This window comes from Pristis pectinata, chromosome 2 (genome assembly GCF_009764475.1).
Source record: "Pristis pectinata isolate sPriPec2 chromosome 2, sPriPec2.1.pri, whole genome shotgun sequence".
NCBI lineage: Eukaryota > Metazoa > Chordata > Chondrichthyes > Rhinopristiformes > Pristidae > Pristis > Pristis pectinata.
Window position 1 is genome coordinate 3,159,947 of NC_067406.1, and position 20,048 is coordinate 3,179,994.

Sequence of the window (20,048 nt, forward strand, 5' to 3'; positions counted from 1 at the left end):
AGCTATAGAAGATGGATATTTCTGACTTACAGAGAAATTACAGACAGTTGTCAGGAACGGAACCCAAGGACTGCCTGTATCTGGAAGTGAGAGGGAGGAGCAAGGCAAAAGCTGGCAAATGATAGGTGGAACTAAGTAAAGGGGGTGCGGGGGAGATGATGGGAAGATGGATCTAAGTTGATGAGAGGGTGGGGGAGAGAAGAGTCCTAGAGTCACAGAGCACAGAAACAGGCCCATCAGCCCAACTGGTCCATGCTGACCAAGATGCCCCATCCAAGCTAGTCCCATTTGCCTGTGTTTGGCCCCATAACCTTCTAAACCTTTCCTATCCATGTACCTGTCCAATTGTCTTTTAAAAGGCTGTTAGGTGATAGGTGGAAAGGTATGGGATGGATGATGGGCAGAGAAAACCAATTGGGAGAGGGGTTAGGAAATGTGAACACAGGAGAAGATACAATGTGTGTGTGAGTGGCTGAGGGGACCAGGTGGGGAGGGTGAATGTTGGTAATGGGGGGGAGGGAGGAGTAGGGGATGGAAAAGGTGAACAAAGGGAGAGGGAACATGGGTGGACTATCTTTTAAAGTGTTGTGTCCTGGGTTCTCTGTTGGAGTATTTAAAAACAAATATATTTCATTTAAACGCAACACATTCAAATAACACATTTGAAAAGCTCGTTCAGTTAGAGGGGGGTAAACAGTGCAAATTCACTAGAATGATGCTGTTCCTTACAGGGCTGATTACGAGGGGAAGTTGCAGAAATATGTGTTGCAATCTTGATTTGAGTGTTGAGAAGAAAACAAAAATCTAACTTCAAATTGTACCTCAGGAGCCGCTCCTGAGCCAAGAGGAACATTGATGATAAAATTTACCATCACAATTGCATCAGCACAACCGTTACCAACCGTAGAAAAGGGCTTTTGAAAATCAAGACCTCAAATCTATGGAGCAGCAGTGACTGCTACCCCTTCTATATGATTGAGAGTTGGACTACCCATGACAGGTACAGGAAAGATACCAGCACACTCACTGCAAAATCCTCCAATCTAAGTACAGGACTGGAAAACACAATAATTAGTAGAACATAAGAATTAGCAGCTACAATATGCCATCTGATCTTACAAACCTGCTCCCCAGCCAACATACCAGCGTGGAAGCCCCAATTACACAGAGTTGGCTCTGTTGATTGGCCATATCATTCACATGTCTGACACTTTATTCAGAACTCTGTTATGCGAAGAGATTAAGGTGGACAGAGGAAAAGATTCAAGGATATTCTCAAATTCACCCTGAAAAAAGCGCAACGTTCCCACCGACTCATTGGGACTCCCTGGCCCATGGCCACTCAAAACAGAGGAGCATTCAGGGTGGGACTGAGAATATCCATGGATCGAGCAGATAGAAGCTCAGCATAAACTAGTAGGTGCACGTTCCTGATAAACTGCCCATCTGCCTTGCCGTCAAGCACCTTCTGTGAAAAATCTGCAGCAGATCCCACATTGGCCTCATCAATCATAAATGGAAGCAAGTCATCTTTGATACCGAGGCACTGCCTAAAATGATGATATTGAGTTCTAGCATAACCAACCTGCTCTTATACTCTGCCTTAACTAACAAGGGAGAGCATCTGATATGCCTTTTAAGACATTTTATCAAGCTACCTCTTATGGATCTGTAGACAATCACTCAAAGGTCCCCCTGTTCCTCAGAGCTGCAGGGACCCAAGTTTGATCCTGACTTCGGTACTGTCTGTGGAGAGTTGGCATGTTCAAGCTCTTTCCCTGATCACAATGGTTTCCTTCAGTTTCCTTCTCAAAAATGTACTGGTAGGTTAATTGCCTAATGCAAATTACTTCTTAATGTTGGCCAACAACAAAAGGAATCAAAGGGGAGCTGACAGTCATCATGAGAGAAAATAAGTTGCAGAGGTACAGGGTGATATATAGAGAGGGAGTAGAACTGATTAGATTCACAAGAGACTGCAAGTGCTGGAATCTGGAGCAAAAAACATACTACTTGAGGAACTCAGCAGGTCAAGCAGCATCTGTGGAGGCAAAGCGATGGGCAACATTTCAGTCTGAGATCCTATATCAGGACTACTCCTTTGCTTCCACAGACACTGCTTGACCCGCTGAGTTCCTCTAGCAGTGTTTTTTGCTTGGGACTTATTGGAATTGGTCCACTGAGATCCAACTAGGACAGAAGGTCCAAATGTCCTCCTTCAGTATCATTACAACAGATAGCTTACACAGTAGTGTAGCAGTTAGTGTAATGCTATTACAGCGCCAGCTACCCAGGTTCAATTCCGGCCACTGTCTGTAAGGAGTTTGTACGTTCTCCCCATGTCTGCATGGGTTTCCTCCAGGTGCTCCGGTTTCCTCCCACATTCCAAAGACGTACGGGTTAGGAAGTTGTGGGCATGCTATGTTGGTGCCGGAAGCATGGCGACACTTGCGGGCTGCCCCCAGAACACTCTACGCAAAAGATGTATTTCACTGTGTGTTTCGATATACATGTGACTAATAAAGATATCTTATCGTGTATTCCATGCTCACATTGCACTCTTCTAAAGAGGTACTTATTTTCTGCTTTATTTAAAATAACCAGAATGTTTTGGAAACACTCAGCAGGTCAGAGGCAGAGCAGAGTTAACTTTCCAGGTCCAAGACCCTTTGTCAGGACTTTATTTACTCGCTTTAGATTGGATCATTAATTCACAGGCTGACACAAACATTCTGTGCAGAAGAGACCAGCAGCTACCCTCTGTCTTGCATCTTTAAGGCCAGCCAAGAGGAAAAAAAGAATTAACCGACTGCAGCATTAACACGTCTTTAATGAATATTAAATATTGGCTAGAATATAAATGCAAGGATGTACAATATTGACAAGAATACAAATGCAAGGATGCCCTGCTGAGACTTTATAAGGCATTGGACAGAATCAGGTTTACTATCACTGACATGTGTCGTGAAATGTCGTGAAATTTGGTCAGACTGTATTTGGAATATTGTGAGTAATTTTGGGAAGGAACGATGTGCTGACCCTGAAGGGGGTCCGGGGAGGTTCACAAGAATGATCCCGGGAATGAAAGGCTTAACGTACAAGGAGCGTTTGATGTCTCTGGACCCGTACTCGGTGGAGTTCACAAGGATGAAGGAGGATATCACTGAAATCTACCAGATACTGAAAGGCCTGGATACAGTGGACATGGAGAGGATGTTTCCATCAGTGGGAGAGTCTAGGATTCAAGCGAACAGCCTCAGAATAAAGGGACATCCCTTTAGAACTGAGACGAGGAAGAATTTCTTCAGCCAGAGGGTGGTGAATCTGTGGAATTCATTGCCACAGAGGGCTGTGGAGGCCAAGTCATTGGGTGTATTTAAGGCAGAGATTGATATGGGCAGGCTAGGTAGTGTAGCGGTTAGCATAACACCATTACAGCGCCAGCAACCTGGGTTCAATTCCGGCCGCTGTCTGTAAGGAGTTTGTACGTTCTCCCCGTGTCTGCGTGGGTTTCCTCCGGGTGCTCCGGTTTCCTCCCACGTTCCAAAGACGTACGGGTTAGGAAGTTGTGGCCGTGCTATGTTGGCGCCGGAAGCATGGCGACACTTGAGGGCTGCCCCCAGAACATTCTACACAAAAGATGCATTTCACTGTGTGTTTCGATGTACATGTGACTAATAAAGATATCCTAGGTTCTTGATTGGTAAGGGGGTTAAGGGTGACGGGGGTTGAAAAATAAATCAGCCACGATTGAACGGTAGAACAGACCCGACGGGCCGAACGGCCGAGTTCTGCGCCTACATCTTATGATGGACAGGCGCCGCAGCCAATTGAGCAGCAGTAAACGGAGTAGGCAGCGAGCTCGCCCAATGGGATCAGAGGGAGGGGGCGGGGTGTCGCCCGGCAGTTATTTTGAACCCCGCTCGCGAGTATCACGTGTTCGGGGGGGGGGGGACAGGCGTTAAACCGCCGCGCCGACTGAGGCAACAGTACCTGATCGAAGCGCGCCCTCCCCGGCGCGAACGGGGGATAGTCCGCCGCTGCCATCGTGAGCCCGGCAGCGCTCACCTCCCGATCGCCCTCCTGGACTCTTGGCGCCGCCCAGGTGAGCCGTAGTTTATCGGTGCGCGGGGGCTCTCGGGAGCTGTAGTCCCACCGGCGCAGCAGGACGGACTACGTTTCCCGTCAGGCGTCGTTGCCCTGGCACATGCGCAGTGCCGGCGGGGGTGGGGATCCTCCCTGGATGGGCATGAAGTTGGAGGGAAGGACTCTGGCAGCCTGCAACCTCACTCCACAGCGGGGGAGAGCAGCAAATGGGAAACAGCATTGGAAATATCTGATGCTCTGCTCCCTAGCCAGTGACTCAGCCTCTTTACTTTGGAAATTTTGAAGAATTTATGCCTAACTTATGTTCTGTGTGTTGTCTGAATCTATGTGCATGTTTTTTATCTTTTTCTCTCTCCTGATCCAACAGGGAAAGGTCGAAAAGGTTAGGACTTTATTCCTTGGAGTGTAGAAGAATGAGGGGAGATTTGATAGAGGTTTACAAAATTATGAGGGGTATAGACGCAGTTAATGTGAGTAGGTTCTTTCCACCTAGATTAGGAGAGATAAGTACGAGAGGACATGGCTTTAGGGTGAAAGGGGAAAGATTTAGGGGGAACTTCTTCACTCAGAGAGTGGTGGGAGTGTGGAACGAGCTGCCATCTGACATAACTGCGGGCTCACTCTTAAGTTTTAAGAATAAATTGGATAGATACGTGGATGGGAGAGGTCTGGAGGGTTATGGACTGGGTGCAGGTCAATGGGACGAGCGGAATAAAGTTTTGGCACAGACTAGAAGGGCCGAATGGCCTGTTTTCTGTGCTGTAGTGTTCTATGGTTCTAACTAGCCCCCATCACCCTATATTTATCCCCTCTCCATCTCCCCATCACCCACACACGCCTCCCCACCGGTTCCCCTCCCACCTCCCTCTATTCCATGCTTCACCGTCCTCTCCTATCAGATTCCATTATCTTTAGCCCTTTGTCACCTCCACCTATCACCTCCCAGCTTCTGGCATTATTCCTGGCCTCATCTACCAATCACCTTCCCCCTACCCCCTTCACCTGGATGCACCAATCAGCTGCTTGTTTTTACTCCACCCCTAAATACCAATACCTCTTTATACTGGCTATCTCCCCTCTATCTCTCAGTCCAAATGAAGGATCTTGACCTGAAACATTGACTGTCCATTTCCCTCCATAGATGCTGCCTGACACGCTGAGATTCTCCAGTGTTTTGTGTGTTGCTGCAGATTCCAGCATCCGTAGTCTCCTGCGTGTCTGTGGTGCTGCTGCAAGCAAGTTTTTCCACTGTACCTTTACCTCACTGTACTCGTGCACTTGACACTTTTTTTTTCTTTCACTTGACAATAAACTCGACTTGACTTGACCTCAAAGTTTGCAGTGAGTCTTGGAGCTGAGCTCCCAATCAGATCTGTCAATTCCTGCTTGGTAAGCTTGCTGGACTCTGCCTCGACTCGTCTCATCTGCAATAGAGTCCCTCACCCGCGCCTTTATTACCTCTGGACTCGATTTGGCCCACACACCTCTGGCTGAACGACCTTGTTCCACGCTTGATAAACTTCTGGTCATCCAAACTTCTGCTGCCCCATGTCCTATCGTCACCTAGCACCTGTGTTTGCTGATCTACACAGGCACCCAGTCAAGACAGACATTTTTTAAAAAAATTATCGAAGTTTTTTGTTAAAGCATTATGTGGTGTTGAAACAGGCTCTTCAGCCCACCATGTCCATGCCAACCATCAATTTATGCTGATCCCACTTACCAGCACTTGGCCCACAGCCATCAGTGCCTTGGCAATTCAAGTGCCTGTATATATACTCAGCTATTGTGAGAGTCTCTGTCTCCACCAGCCCCTCAGGCAGTGCATTCAAGATTCCAACCACCCTCTGGGTGAAAAAATTTCTCCTCAGATCCCCTCTAAACCTCTTGCCCCTTAAATCTGTGCCCTCTAGCTTTAGACGTGTCTGCTGTGTGGTGGGGTGGGGGGGGGGGTATGGCGTTCGGGTAGTTTTGTGTGGTTTACCCTATTTATGTGCTTCATTTTGTGTATCTCTATCGGGTCACCTCTCAGCTTCCTGCACTTTAACAAAAACAAACTCAGTCTATCATCCTAACCAAAATGTTTCATTCCAAGCAATTTCCTGGTGAATCTCCTCTGCACCCTCTCCAGTGTAATCCTTCTCCTTCTTACCAGTACTGACAGTCTCGTAATTCCTATAGGTTAACTCTAGTCTAATGGGGAGCTTTTCAGACTTGAGGTGAAATATTGCAGTGAAGAATCCAAAATATGCTGGAAATCTAAAATTAAAAACAGAAAAACTGGAAATAGTGGGTCAGACAGCATCTGTGAAACGAATCGTTCTGATCGAAAGCTCATTGACCTAAATCATTATTGCTTTCTCTCCATAGATACTGCCTGACCTGCTGAGTATTTCCAGCAGTTTCTGCTTTTATCTAGGAAGGAAGATTGAGGAGCGTGTTGATGCCAAAACATAGTCTTGTTCAAGTCCAGTCTGCAATGGGATTGGGTCTGAGGTGCACCTGTTGGTTAGGATCACAGCTTGCATACCATTGTATAGCAGATATAAAATTACAGGAGATTTCTGAGGACAGTCAAACTTTGAGAAAGATTCTCCATAATCTCTCTTGGCTGAAAGAATCAAAGATTTTTGTGAGGTTGAGAAAGACCTTGTACAGGGATTGGTACTGCTGCTCAGAGACAGAACATTGTCTGCCACCTAGTGCAGATTGTACAGGTTTGCACAGACTTTCAGCAATGGCAGTCATATTGATATCTGTGCATCTTAGAGGAAGCATGCACTAAAGCAAAATGCTGCAGTTGCTGAAAACCTGAAATATAAACAGAAAATGCTGGAAATATCCAGTAAGTCAAAAAGAATCTGTGGAAAGAGAAAGAGAATTAATGTTTTGAGCTGATGAGCGGCATTGAGCTGAAGTACTAAATCTTTCACTCTCAACACCTATCAATTTCATGCCATTAAAAAATGTTGTGCTTTTCTATTTTTTTCTATCTAACTGGATGACTTCATTTTTTTCCCAATTCTACCTTGTTGTAGTTAATTCGCTTAACCTGTCTATATCCCTTTGGAGTGCCTCTGCATCTTCCTTGCATCTTCCTTTGGGTATAGGAGTTGGGAAATTATGTTGCAGTTGTACAAGTGTTGGTGAGACCACACTTGGAGCACTGTGTACAGTTTTGGTCACCCTTTTATTGGAAAGATGTGGTTAAACTGGAAAGTGTGCAGAAAAGATTTACGCGCATGTCGCCAGGATTAGAAGGGCCTGAGTCATAGGGAGAGGTTGGCCAGGCTAGGTGTTTATTCCTTGGCATATAGGAGAATGAGGGGCGATCTTATAGAATTGTTTAATATTATAGAGGCATAGATAAGGTGGACAGTAACAGTCTTTGCCCAGGGTAGGGTAGCCCAAAACTAAAGGACGTAGATTTAGGGTGAGAGGAGAAAGATTTAAAAGGGACCTGAGGGGCAACTTTTTCACATAGAGGGTGTTAAGTAACTGGAATGAGCTGCCAGAGGAAGTGGGTGAGGCAGGTATAATAGTATCATTTAAGAAGCACTTGGATAGGAACCTGGAGGGACTGAACACAGGAAATTGGGACTAGCTGGGTTGGTACCATGGTCAGCATGGACTCATTGGGCCCAAGGGCCTGTATCCATGCTGTATTGCTCTATTATGATTGCTGCCTAACCTACCGAGTATTTCCAGCACTGCTTTTATTACATTGGTAACAATCCTTTCTCATTCTCTCTCTGTCATGGGAAAATCAATGGACGTGGCTCTAAGACACAACACTTAGATGAAAGTGTGAATATTTCTAATAAGGTTTCTAAGAAATTAGATAGTTAAAATAGTTTCAAATAATAAATAAAAATGGAACAATCTGTTTCACATCTCTCAGTAACGGTCACAAGTTGGGTCACTGCTCATAGTTCTAATTAAGTTAAAATCTCTGTAGGAAGGCTAAATTGGTAAATGTGCCACCTACTATTTGTGTATCACACATTAGAAAGTCCATTACCGGTCTTACTGGAGTTAGCTTGAGAAATACATGCTTCGATTAACCTCAACACACTGCACTTGGCTGGAAAAACCAAATAGTTTGGATTCCTGGGCATGATCTGGAAGCAGTGTACATACATGGAATAATCACAATCAAATTGCAGGTTTTCACTCTCTAGTCTCTCGCATATAAAACCTGCCAATTAGGAAAGATACAACCATTTTCCTCAATGTTGTAGGAACATATTTAGGAAAGAAAATTGAAGAGAGAATGATCATATCCCACAGTATCCGTTATTCCAGAAGGGAAACAGGGATAATCCTGGAAACTATAGACTGGTGAGTCTCACGTCAGTGGTAAGGAAGTTACCATAGAACCATACAGCACAGCACAAAACAGGCCCTTCGGCCCACCGTGTCGTGCCGTCCATCAGACCACCCTCACACTACCTAACCCCTTCCTCCCGCATATCCCTCTATCTCACGTTCCTCCATATGCCTATCCAACAAGCTCTTGAACCTGTTCAATGTATCTGCCTCCACCACCACCCCAGGCAGTGCATTCCATGCACCAACCACTCTTTGGGTGAAAAACCTCCCTCTGACATCTCCCCTGAACCTCCCACCCATAACGTTAAAGCCATGACCTCTCGTCTTGAGCATTGGTGCCCTGGGAAGGAGGCGCTGACTGTCTACTCTATCTATTCCTCTCAATATTTTATATACCTCTATCATGACTCCTCTCATCCTCCTCCTTTCCAGTGAATAAAGCCCTAGCACCTTAAGCCTCTCCTCATATTCAATACTCTCCAATCCAGGCAGCATCCTGGTAAATCTCCTCTGCATCCTCTCCAACGCCTCCACATCCTTCCTATAATGAGGCGACCAGAACTGAACACAGTACTCTAAATGTGGCCTAACTAGAGTTTTGTAAAGCTGCATCATAACCTCGCGGCTCTTAAACTCAATCCCGCGACTTATGAAAGCCAACATCCCATTGGCCTTCTTAACTGCTCTTTCCACCTGTGAGGCAACTTTCAACGAACTGTGAATATGAACCCCCAGATCCCTCTGCTCCTCCACACTGCCAAGTACCTTGCCATTTACCCTGTACTCTGCCCTGGAGTTTGTCCTTCCAAAGTGTACCACCTCACACTTCTCCGGATTGAACTCCATCTGCCACTTGTCAGCCCAGCTCTGCATCCTATCAATATCCCTCTGTAAGCTCCGACAGCCCTCCACACTATCCACAACACCGCCTATCTTAGTGTCGTCCGCAAACTTACTAACCCAGCCCTCCACCCCCTCATCTAAGTCATCTATAAATATCACAAAAAGTAGAGGTCCCAGAACCGATCCCTGCGGGACACCACTAGTCACTGCCTTCCAATTCGAGGGCACTCCTTCCACCACAACTCTCTGCTTTCTACATGCAAGCCAATTCCTAATCCACACAGCCAAGCTTCCTTGGATCCCTCGGCCTCTGACCTTCTGAAGAAGCCTACCATGAGGAACCTTATCAAATGCCTTACTAAAGTCCATGTAAACCACATCCACCACACTGCCCTCATCAATCTTCCTGGTCACCTCCTCAAAGAACTCTATCAGGCTTGTGAGGCAAGATCTTCCCTTCACAAAGCCATGCTGGCTGTCCCTAATCAGTCCATGATTCTCAAGGTGTTCATAAATCCTATCCCTTAGAATCCTTTCTAACAGCTTACCCACCACAGACGTGAGACTCACCGGTCTATAATTCCCTGGCCTATCCCTATTACCTTTTTTGAGAGGATTCTTTGGGATAGGATTTATAAACATTTGGAAAACCATGGCCTAATTAGGGACAGTCAGCATAGCTCTGTGCGGGACATGTCTTACTAACGATTGAGTTTTTCAAGGAGGTGATGAAGGTGATTGATTAACGTAGAGCTGTGGATGTTGTCTACATGGATTTTAGTAAGGCGTTTGACCCTCATGGGAGGCTCACCCAGAAGATTAAGATGCATGGGATCCAGTGTGAATTGGCCATTTAGATTCAGAATTGGCTTGCCCATAGAAAAGAGAGTAGTGGTCGATGGGACTTATTCTGGCTGGAGTTCTGTGACTAGTGGTATTCCGCAGGGATCCATACTGGGACCTCTGCTGTCTATGATATATATAAACGACCTGGATGAAAACGTAGATGTGTGGGTTAGAAAGTTTGCAGATGATGCGAAGATTGGTGTTGTGGGTAGTGTAGAAGACTGGCAAAGGATACTGTGGGATATAGATCAGTTGCAGATATGGGCAGAGAAATGGCAGATGGAGTTTAATCCAGCCAAGTGTGAAATGTTGCACCTTGGGAGATTAAATGTAAAGAGACAGTACACTGTTAATGGCAGGACCCTTAACAGTGTTGATGAGCAGAGGGATCTTGGGGTCCAAGTTCATAGCTCCCTGAAAGTGGCTACACAGGTTGATAAGGTGGTAAAGAAGGCATATGGCATGCTTGCCTTTATTAGTAGAGGCACTGAGTTCAAGAGTCAGGAAGTTATGCTGCAACTTTATAAAACTCTAGTTAGGCCGCATCTAGAGTATTACATTCAGTTCTGGTCACCCCATTATAGGAAGGGTGTGGAGGCTTTGGAGAGGGTGCAGAAGAGGTTCACCAAGGTGCTGCCTGGATTAGAGGGTATGTGCTATAAGGAAAGGTTGGACAAACTTGGGTTGTTTTCTCTGGAGTGGCAGAGGTCGAGGGGAGACCTGATAGAAGCTTATAAGATTATGAGAGGCATAGAGTAGACAGTTGGTGTCTTTTTCCCAGGGTTGAAATGAGAGTGGTAGGTGCCTGGAATGCGCTGCCAGGGGTGGTGGTGGAGGTAAATACAATAAGAGCGTTCAATAGGCTCTTAGGCAGGCACATGAATGTGCATGAAATGGAAGGATATGGACGTTATGTAGTCAGAAGGGATTAGTTTAGTTGGGCATTTGATTGCTAATTTAATTAGTTCAGCACAACATCGTGGGCCGAAGAACCTGTTTCTGTGTTGTAAAGTTCTATGTTCTAGTATGGTGTGGCATGACAATTATTGGACAGATGCACCAACCTCTACCAGTCCCCTGTGTCATACATCAGCATAGAACGACTGTGAGGTTTACATTTACAACCCAGGCTCTGTTTCAGATCAGCCCTTGCTCTTTAAAACTGCTGCTGGTGGAAGAAATGAAGAAAGGAACATCACTCAGCTGTGGGTGGATCCCGTACTTTCTACATTAGTGGTACCAGTGCATAATTTCTTAGTGGTAATTAGAACATAGAACAGTACAGCACAATACAGGCCCTTCAGCCCACAATGTTGTGCCGACCTTTAGACCTTGCCTAAGACTATCTAACACCTTCCTCCCACATATCCCTCTATTTTAAATTCCTCCATATGCTTACTAGTAATCTTTTGAATTTGACCATTGTACCTGCCTCCACCACCGCGCCAGGCAGCACATTCCATGCCGCAACCACTCTCTGGGTAAAAAACCTTCCTCTGATATCTGCCTTGAACTTCCCACCCATTACTTTAAAGCCATGCCCTCTTGTATTGAGCGTTGGTGCCCTGGGAAAGAGACGTAATTGTGTATAATTTATGTGTAATTTGTTTTCCTTGTGAATGCTGCTTATAAGATGCTATGTGACTGTGATGCTGCTGCAAATAAGTTTTTCATTGCACCTGTGCATATGACAATAAACTTGACTTTGACTATGATTATAATTCTGGTATACTTTCAATCTCCATCTTTATCACCCCAAACCCTGCCCCCCCCCCCCCCCCCACTTCATTCTTCTGGATTTCCAGCCACAGATGTTAATTAAAGTAAGATTCAATGCAATACTCTTCCTTTTGCCTTTCGGTGTCCCAGCTTTTATATGGGTAGTGAAAGGGCCCTATCAAAGTATAGCCATAGAGGTTGTCTTCCACTCAGCAACTGGATGCAGCCATATTACCGCAGAGTTATAAACCTGTATCCTAACAATTTGATGTTTCCTTCCTGAAAATGACCCTCCAAGAAGATATCCAAAGTTCCTGTAACAAGGTGTCAAATTGTCTGAACAGCTGGTCCAGGAATATATTGGCCAAGGAATGACATTGTCCCTATTTTCTAAATACGAGAAGTACTTATGAGACGCAGACACAAGAGACTACATATACTGGAATCTGGAGCAGCAGACCACCTGCTGAAGGAACCCAGCATCTGTGGGGCGAGAAGGAATTGTCAATGTTTTGGGTCAAAATTCTGCACTCCTTCCTCTCTCCACCACCCCCCCCCCCCCCCCCCCCCCCACACACACACACACAGCTTGACCCTGAGTTCCTCCAACAGATTGTTTGTGGGCTGCCCCCAGAACACACTATGCAAAAAATGTATTTCACTATGTGTTTCGATGTACATGTGACTAATAAAGATATCTTTTCTTATTACTTCACAGATGCAATCATGTTACCTGGTCCATAAAGAGCATCATTTCAAGAATTACTCTTAACAGATGCAGGGAGGGTGTTCCCACTTTTGGGACAAAAGCTGAACATTGGAGAAGTATTTATATATTAAAAAAATCAGGGGTTGCCTACTAAAAGCTGAGGCAAATTTTTCTCTCAAAAGGGTTCAGAGTCTTTGGAACTCTCTTCCTCAGGGGTGGAAACAGAGTCTTTGAATATTTTAAAACACAGAGATAGATAATTAAGTAGGGGGTGAATAGTTACCAAGTGTAGGTGGGAATACAGAACCAAGGTCACAGATTGGTCACGTTTTTATTAAATGGCAGAGTACGCTCAAGGGGCCAAGTGGCGTACTCCTGCTCTCTGTTTGACTAGGTCCTCCCTCCTTGCCAGTTATTGTGCCATTAATGGGTCAACACAACTTGGTAAAGTTTTGTTCCAGAAACCCTCTCCAATGTGTCAGATTGTGTCCCTCATCTGAATTACAATCAAGTTGGATTTCCTGCAGTTATTTGAAGGAACAGTAAAAGTGATGTGACAAATTCCTAGAACTTTAAACAGCCAAGGAAGCCTACCATCATCGCAGAAGAGGTACTCATGTCCCAAGTATGATTTTAAAAAAAATTGACTATCCTATCTTCAGACCTGAAGAAGGGTCCTGACCCTGAGGTCGAGAGGCTTGAGAGCTTCAAGTTCCTGGCAGTGAACATCACCAACTGCCTGTCCTGGTCAAATCACGTAGATGCCACGGCCAAGAAAGCTCACCAGCGCCTCTACTTCCTCAGGAGGCTAAAGAAAGTCGGTTTGTCCCCTTTGACTCTCACCAACTTTACCCAATGCACCATAGAAAGCATCCTATCTGGATGCATCACGGCTTGGTATGGCAACTGCTCTGCCCAGGACAGCAAGAAACTGCAGAGAGTTGTGGACATATCCCAGCGCATCACGGACACCAGCCTCCCCTCCTTGGACTCTGTCTTTACCTCTCGTTGTCTTGGGGAAGCAGCCAGCATAATCAAAGCCCCCACCCACCCGGGACATTCTCTCTTCTCTCCTCTTCCATTGGGTAGAAGATACAGGAGCCTGAGAGCATGTACCACCAGACAGGTTCAACCCCATTGTGATAAGACTATTGAATGGTTCCCTTATTGGATGAGATGACTTCATGATCTACCTTGTTGTGACCTTGCACCTTATTGCACTGCACTTTCTCTAGCTGTGACACTTTACTCTGTACTGTTATTGTTTTTACCTGTACTACATCAATGAACTCTGTACTAACTCAATGTAACTGCACTGTGTAATGAATTGACCTGTACGATCGGCATGCAAGACAAGTTTTTCACTGTACCCCGGTACAAGTGACAATAATATACCAATACCTGAAATGTTGACCGCCTGCTTTTCTCCACGGATGCTGCCTGGCCTGCTGAGTTCCTCCAGCATCATCGTGTTTTTCATCTAGATTCCAGCATCTGCAGTCCTTTGTTTTTCTACTTTTTCTTAAATCAACTATCAACATGGGCTTACCTTTGTACTGTTGATGCAGGACAAAGCAAAATAAACTGTGAACAATCAGACTTAATTCATCAACCGTACAGGTAGAAATTTCCATTCATCTGACTGGTCTTCATTTCGATGCATTTCAATTCACAAGAAGTGTCTATTTCTCAAGGAAATCTTTATTAATACACTCACACGTGCGTCTTGAAAAAAAGAGCTCATTTTATTGTCTCATGATATGATTTTATTAACAGGTGGCAATTTTGAAGGCTCATTTATTATATATATATATATATATATATATACACACCAGTTACACAGCAAAGGCAATTGGAGAAATAGTTTAGACAGGATTCTCCGCCTACTAATAGGGCAGGGCATGTAGAGATCCCATCCCCCAATGTGAGCTGGAAGCAGCAAGGTATGGTAGGATTCTATACAATGGACACCATGGTTGTGAGGAAGGAAGCAATGGGAGTGTAGGGATTAAACAATTCAGAATATTTCCACTTCAAAGTAAACCCATGCAATAATAATGAATTTACTTTTCCATCAATAATTTAAATCCACAAAAAGAGTCAAATATTCATTCCAACATTCATATGTTGTTAATGGAACTTTGCAGATGATGACAACTAGATTCTTGTAATGCTTATACACAATACGATTTAAGAACATGGAAGATCCACAGGGAAGCAGCCTCAAGATGCCGTTCAGGATACTGAAGCTTTAACCTTTTGTTTTAGTTAATTAGCTTTTGTTTTGTTTTAATTAGCTCTGGTTTAAGTTTATCACGGTGGATTTGCTTTGAAAACAGTCAGCTTTCAAATACTTGAAAGCCAAGATAGGAGTATATAAAATATAATAAGGCAAAAAAAATCCTCTAGATACTTTGCTTTAAGTATTCTTTATAGATGGCGTTCAGCTGAGACTGAAACGAACTCTCCCCCCATCCCACCCACCCCCTTAGAAAAATAATTGCAGCTGTAATACTCAGTGATTTCCTGAGAGACTCAGTACTATCTTCTACTCATAGATGCAGTTCCTGTTAAAACATGTGATTTTTCTTCAAAATGAAAAAGCACCAGAAAAGCTGTTCTTCACGATACCAAATTCCTGACTTTTTTTGAGGTTCTTTTTCCACCATTGATGATTGTGCGTATGTGGGAGTTGTCAACAGGAAGACAGGTGGACCACCACACATGTCCTACCTCAGAAGGACTGTTCTCCAACATATGTAATTGCTTCAAAAGAAATTAAAAGGATATTTGTGTTCTTCCACTACCCCACCCTGCATTGCCATTGCACTACTTGAACTATGTAGACCAGAAACCTGTACTACTCAGCCAGTGGATCTCTACCAAGGACACTATACAGCGCCAAGGACTGGTAGTGGGGGTTAAAGGGCAAAAAAAGCTATTGTTCCACTGCTAATTTGAACCTTGCTGGAAAATGCTCTCACGTGGGTATTCGAGAGTGGCAAGTTCATCCTCTCTAGTTACTCCAAAGGAGCATTCTTTGAACAGATTATGTTACTTCTATAAAATCTTGTTCATCCAAGGGAAGTAACAGGAAACTGCAATCACCAGGATGCAGTTCCTCCAAGCAGTGCCTGGTGGTGGGCGAGATAGGCAAAGCAGCAGCTTCAGTACATTTTTGGTAGCACCCATTCCACCAGTTTTACAGCACAATAGAGTGGCATTGGTAATATTTTTATTGCATAGAGGATAGTTCTCTTTCCTAGTTATTTACAAGGGCTATCCAGCCAGAACAGAGAGGAAAGAGGAACACCAGATCAGCTTGGTTTGGGACACTGGGGTGAATCTTCCAAACAATAGATACCTTTCCCCCAAAATATTAGAACAGTTTGGCTAGAAGTGTGAATTAAAAGAAAGCATTATAATATCTCAGACAGTTTAAACAGACTTTGATACATGCTTGCAGTCACAGGACTCTGGCATAGCACAGAATTAGATGCAGTTTAGCACTTGTAATTTTTTCTCATACCCAGGGAAGATTTCTCTTCAACTTGGAATATTTCCCATTTATTCTTTTCATTTCCCACAGCAGCCTTACTGTGGCCGTAACAAGAAGAATTGCTAATTTCTGCATTGAATTATATTCTGTGCACCAATGCCAGCTCAGAAAGAGTTGCCCTAGGTCGGAACTCCTTGTGCATAAAAATCTAAGCAAGATTTCCCTCCGGTATCAATTGTGAAAGCAGAGTCCCAAACCAAACTTGTTACTGAGCCTGGTTCCTCTTTCCCACCTCTTCACCGATCATCCATTGCCCTCTCTTGATGTAAAATGGCCATTACTAGACCAGGTCATTTTACAGCAAGAATGTGATTGTTTTATATCTGTTGCACTGTTTGCATGTAGTTCCAACATGCACTGAGTCAGGCACAATGAATTATTTGGCAGCTGTCTTATTCTTCATTTTCTCACTCACTGATTGGAGAATGCTAGGGTTTTGCTCCATGATTTGCACTAGCAAGAGATCAATATACTCCTCCAGATCACGGATATGCTCCTCCTTCTTCTGCAGCTCTGATTCCTGCTGTAGGATTTTTTTGATGAGTTCATCATGTGTGAGGTGGTAGTATTGTACAACAGGGTCTGCCAGCTTGGATTCCTGCAATGAGAAGAAACCATTACAAGTAGCAGAATCATCTAGGCCAGCGGAAGTTATGCATGACATGTGGCCTCTGAGCCCATTTTTTTTCCACTAAAATCAACTTGGTTCAGTTAGTTGGACTTCTCAACAAAAGGTGGAGGGTTTAGCACCATCTCCCTTCCCAAAAACATCAGTAGATTAAGAAGGCAAACGACATATTGGTCTTTATTGCAAAAAGGTTGGAGTTTAAGAAGAGGGGAGCTGTGTTACAGTTGTACAGGGCGTTAGTGAGGTCACACCTGGAATACTGTGCACAGCTTTGCTCCTCTTAACTATAAAAGTATATACTAGCATTGAAGGTTCCGACTTGTCACTGAACACTCTAACAAACTTCTACAGATGTACTGTTGAAAGTATGCTGACTGGTTGTATCATGGTCTGGTATGGCAATTCGAATGCACAGCCATGCAAGAAGCTACAGAGTAGTGGATTCTGCCCACTACATCACAGGCACAAAACCTCCCCACAACTGGTAGTATCTACAGGAGGCACTGCCTCAAGACGGCAACATCTATCATCAAAGATCCCCACCATCTGAGCCTTGCCATTTTTTCACAGCTACCAGCAGGCAGGAGGTACAGGAGCCTGAAGTCCCACACCACCAGGTTCAGGAACAACTTCTTGAACCAACTGGCAAAACCCTAATCACTACAGTTTAGCAACACTATGATCACTTTGCACTAAAATGGACTTTGTTTTTGTTTTGTCTAATTACGTTTTCTTGTAAAGACTGACAAGTCTCCCGGACCGGATGAGGTGCATCCCCGGGTTCTGAAGGAGGTGGCTTTAGAGATAGCGGAGGCATTGGCGATAATTTTCCAGGAATCGATAGATTCCGGCGTGGTTCCGGAGGACTGGAGGGTCACAAATGTAGTTCCGTTGTATAAGAAAGGTGGGAGGCAGCATAAAGGAAATTACAGACCTATTAGTCTGATGTCAGTGGTGGGAAAATTATTGGAATCTATCCTCAAGGATGGGGTTATGGAATACCTAGAGGCGCAAGGCAAGATAGGTCCTAGCCAACATGGTTTTGTGAAGGGAAGATCCTGCCTGACCAACCTATTGGAGTTTTTTGAAGAAATCACAGGTAGGGTGGATAAGGGACAGGCGGTAGATGTTGTGTACTTAGACTTTCAAAAGGCCTTCGATAAGGTGCCTCACAAGAGACTGATTAATAAGATGAGAGGTCATGGAATTACGGGTAGGATAGCAGAAAAAGTGGAGCATTGGCTGGTTGGCAGGAAGCAAAGAGTGGAAATAAAAGGATCTCGTTCTGGTTGGTTACCGATTACTAGTGGTGTGCCGCAGGGGTCGGTGTTGGGGCCGCTCCTTTTTACCTTGTATATCAACGATTTGGATAATGGAATAAATGGTTTTGTGGCTAAGTTTGCGGATGACACCAAGATAGGTGGAGGAGTAGGGAGTATTGAGGAGATAGGAAGGTTGCAGAGGGACCTAGACAGTTTAGGAGAATGGGCAAGGAAATGGCAGATGAGATTCAATGTTGAGAAATGTGCAGTTGTACACTTTGGAAGCAGAAATAAGCAGGCAGATTATTATCTAGAAGGAGAGAAGATTCAAAGTACGGAAGTACAAAGGGACTTGGGGGTACTCGTGCAGGATACCTTAAAGGTTAACCACCAGGTCGGATCGGTGGTAAAGAAAGCGAATGCTATGTTGGCATTCATTTCGAGAGGTATAGTGTATAAAAGTAAGGAAGTATTGATGAGGCTCTACGGGCACTAGTGAGGCCTCATTTGGAATACTGTGCGCAGTTTTGGGCCCCACATCTTAGGAAGGATGTGCTGACGTTGGAGAGGGTTCAGAGGAGATTTACGAGGATGATTCCAGGAATGAAAGGGCTTATGTATGAGGAGCGTTTGTCGGCTCTTGAACTGTACTCACTGGAGTACAGAAGAATGAGAGGGGACCTCACAGCGACATTTAAAATGTTGATAGGAAAGGACAGAGTAGATGTGGCTAGGCTGTTTCCCTTGGTGGGTGAGTCCAGGACCAGAGGGCACAATCCTAGAATTAGAGGGTACAGTTTCAAAACAGAGATGAGGAGAAATTTCTTTAGCCAGAGGGTGGTGAATTTGTGGAACTCCTTGCCACGTACAGCAGTCGAGGCCAGATAAGTGGGGGCGTTCAAGGAGGAGATAGATAGATATCTAAATAGTCAGGGTATCAAGGGATATGGGGATAAGGCCGGAAATTGGGATTAGAATAGGTTTTTTTTCCTCCCCATTCCCCATTTCTTTTTCCCTTTTCCTTGGAGCAGACTCGATGGGCCGAATGGCCTGCTTCTGCTCCCTTGTCTTGTGATCTTGTGATCTTGTGATAAAAGATAACCCTCAGGTTCCTACTAAATCTCTTCCCTCTCACCTTAAACCCATGTCCTCGAGTTCTTGATTCCCCAACCCTGGGAAAAAGACTGTGCATTCACCCTGTCTATGCCCCTCATGATTTTATACAAAGGGTGGAAATGACATCCATATGAGGAGGGGGATAAGATAACCTGGATTGGTTGACCAAAGTACTAACCTCGCTCTTAGAAATTCTTTTGAAAATTCAGTTTGTGCGTCATAAGGCAGAAATATTATTCACAGAACATAGAACAATACAGCACAGGAACAGGCCCTTCAGCCCACGATGTCTATGCCGAACATGATGCCAAGTTGAACTAATCCCTTGTCTGCAGAATATCCATATTCCTCCATTTCCTGCACACTCAGCTGCCTATCTAAAAGCCTCTTAAATGCTACTGTCATATCTGCCTCCACCACCACCCCTAGCAGCGCATTCCAGGCTCCTACCATTCTCAGTGTGGGGGAAAAAAAAAGTCTATATGCAAATCTCAAGGTGCTCCAGGTCTGAGTGCTGGGAAACTGATGTAAATGGAGGTAAACATACTTGTACATTTCTGCTTAAAATTCACGTGTGAGATCTTGGTGTCACAGGCAAGGCCCATTTCTTGAACTGTTGCACTGAGTGACGACCACAGGAACTCTCTTTAAAATATTTCCCTCACTCAACACCATTGGCAATCAATGGGTGAAGGATGAAACACATAGTCCAATTACCTTTACTGCTTCCTGCCCGTCATGTCCAGACACAGGCAGCTTTATTGGGCTGATACTTCCAGTAGTCACATTCTTCAGTTTCTCAAGACCACTGGTCAGTGTGTTGCTGATACACGACCGGCCAGCTTTTTTCTCTGTACCCTCTGGGGCTGTGGCAGTGATTGGCTTCACTGGATGAGGGCTGGTGGGAGAACAGAGAGAAGATCACTC

General features: G+C 44.7%; 2 protein-coding genes across 4 annotated transcripts in view; both read right to left on the minus strand.

Annotated features, from left to right (window-relative positions):
* Positions 1-4,115, minus strand: part of LOC127582954 (sideroflexin-5-like) — a 236,129-nt gene extending 232,014 nt beyond the window's left edge. For both annotated transcript variants that reach the window (XM_052038623.1, XM_052038615.1), the window contains exon 1: positions 3,994-4,115. In XM_052038623.1, the coding sequence (XP_051894583.1) occupies positions 3,994-4,047 (54 nt within the window). In that variant the 5' untranslated portion in view covers positions 4,048-4,115. The remainder of the gene's footprint in view (positions 1-3,993) is intronic.
* Positions 4,116-15,041: 10,926 nt separating this feature from the next.
* Positions 15,042-20,048, minus strand: part of LOC127582864 (rab11 family-interacting protein 5-like) — a 95,473-nt gene continuing 90,466 nt past the window's right edge. Inside the window, exons 4-5 of one of the 2 annotated variants that reach the window (XM_052038473.1) lie at positions 19,839-20,019; positions 15,042-16,713 (exon numbers count right to left, since the gene is read on the minus strand). In XM_052038473.1, the coding sequence (XP_051894433.1) occupies positions 16,492-16,713; positions 19,839-20,019 (403 nt within the window). In that variant the 3' untranslated portion in view covers positions 15,042-16,491. Of the gene's footprint in view, positions 16,714-19,838; positions 20,020-20,048 lie in introns of those variants that run through there. The other variant, XM_052038464.1, reaches the window with a different exon arrangement.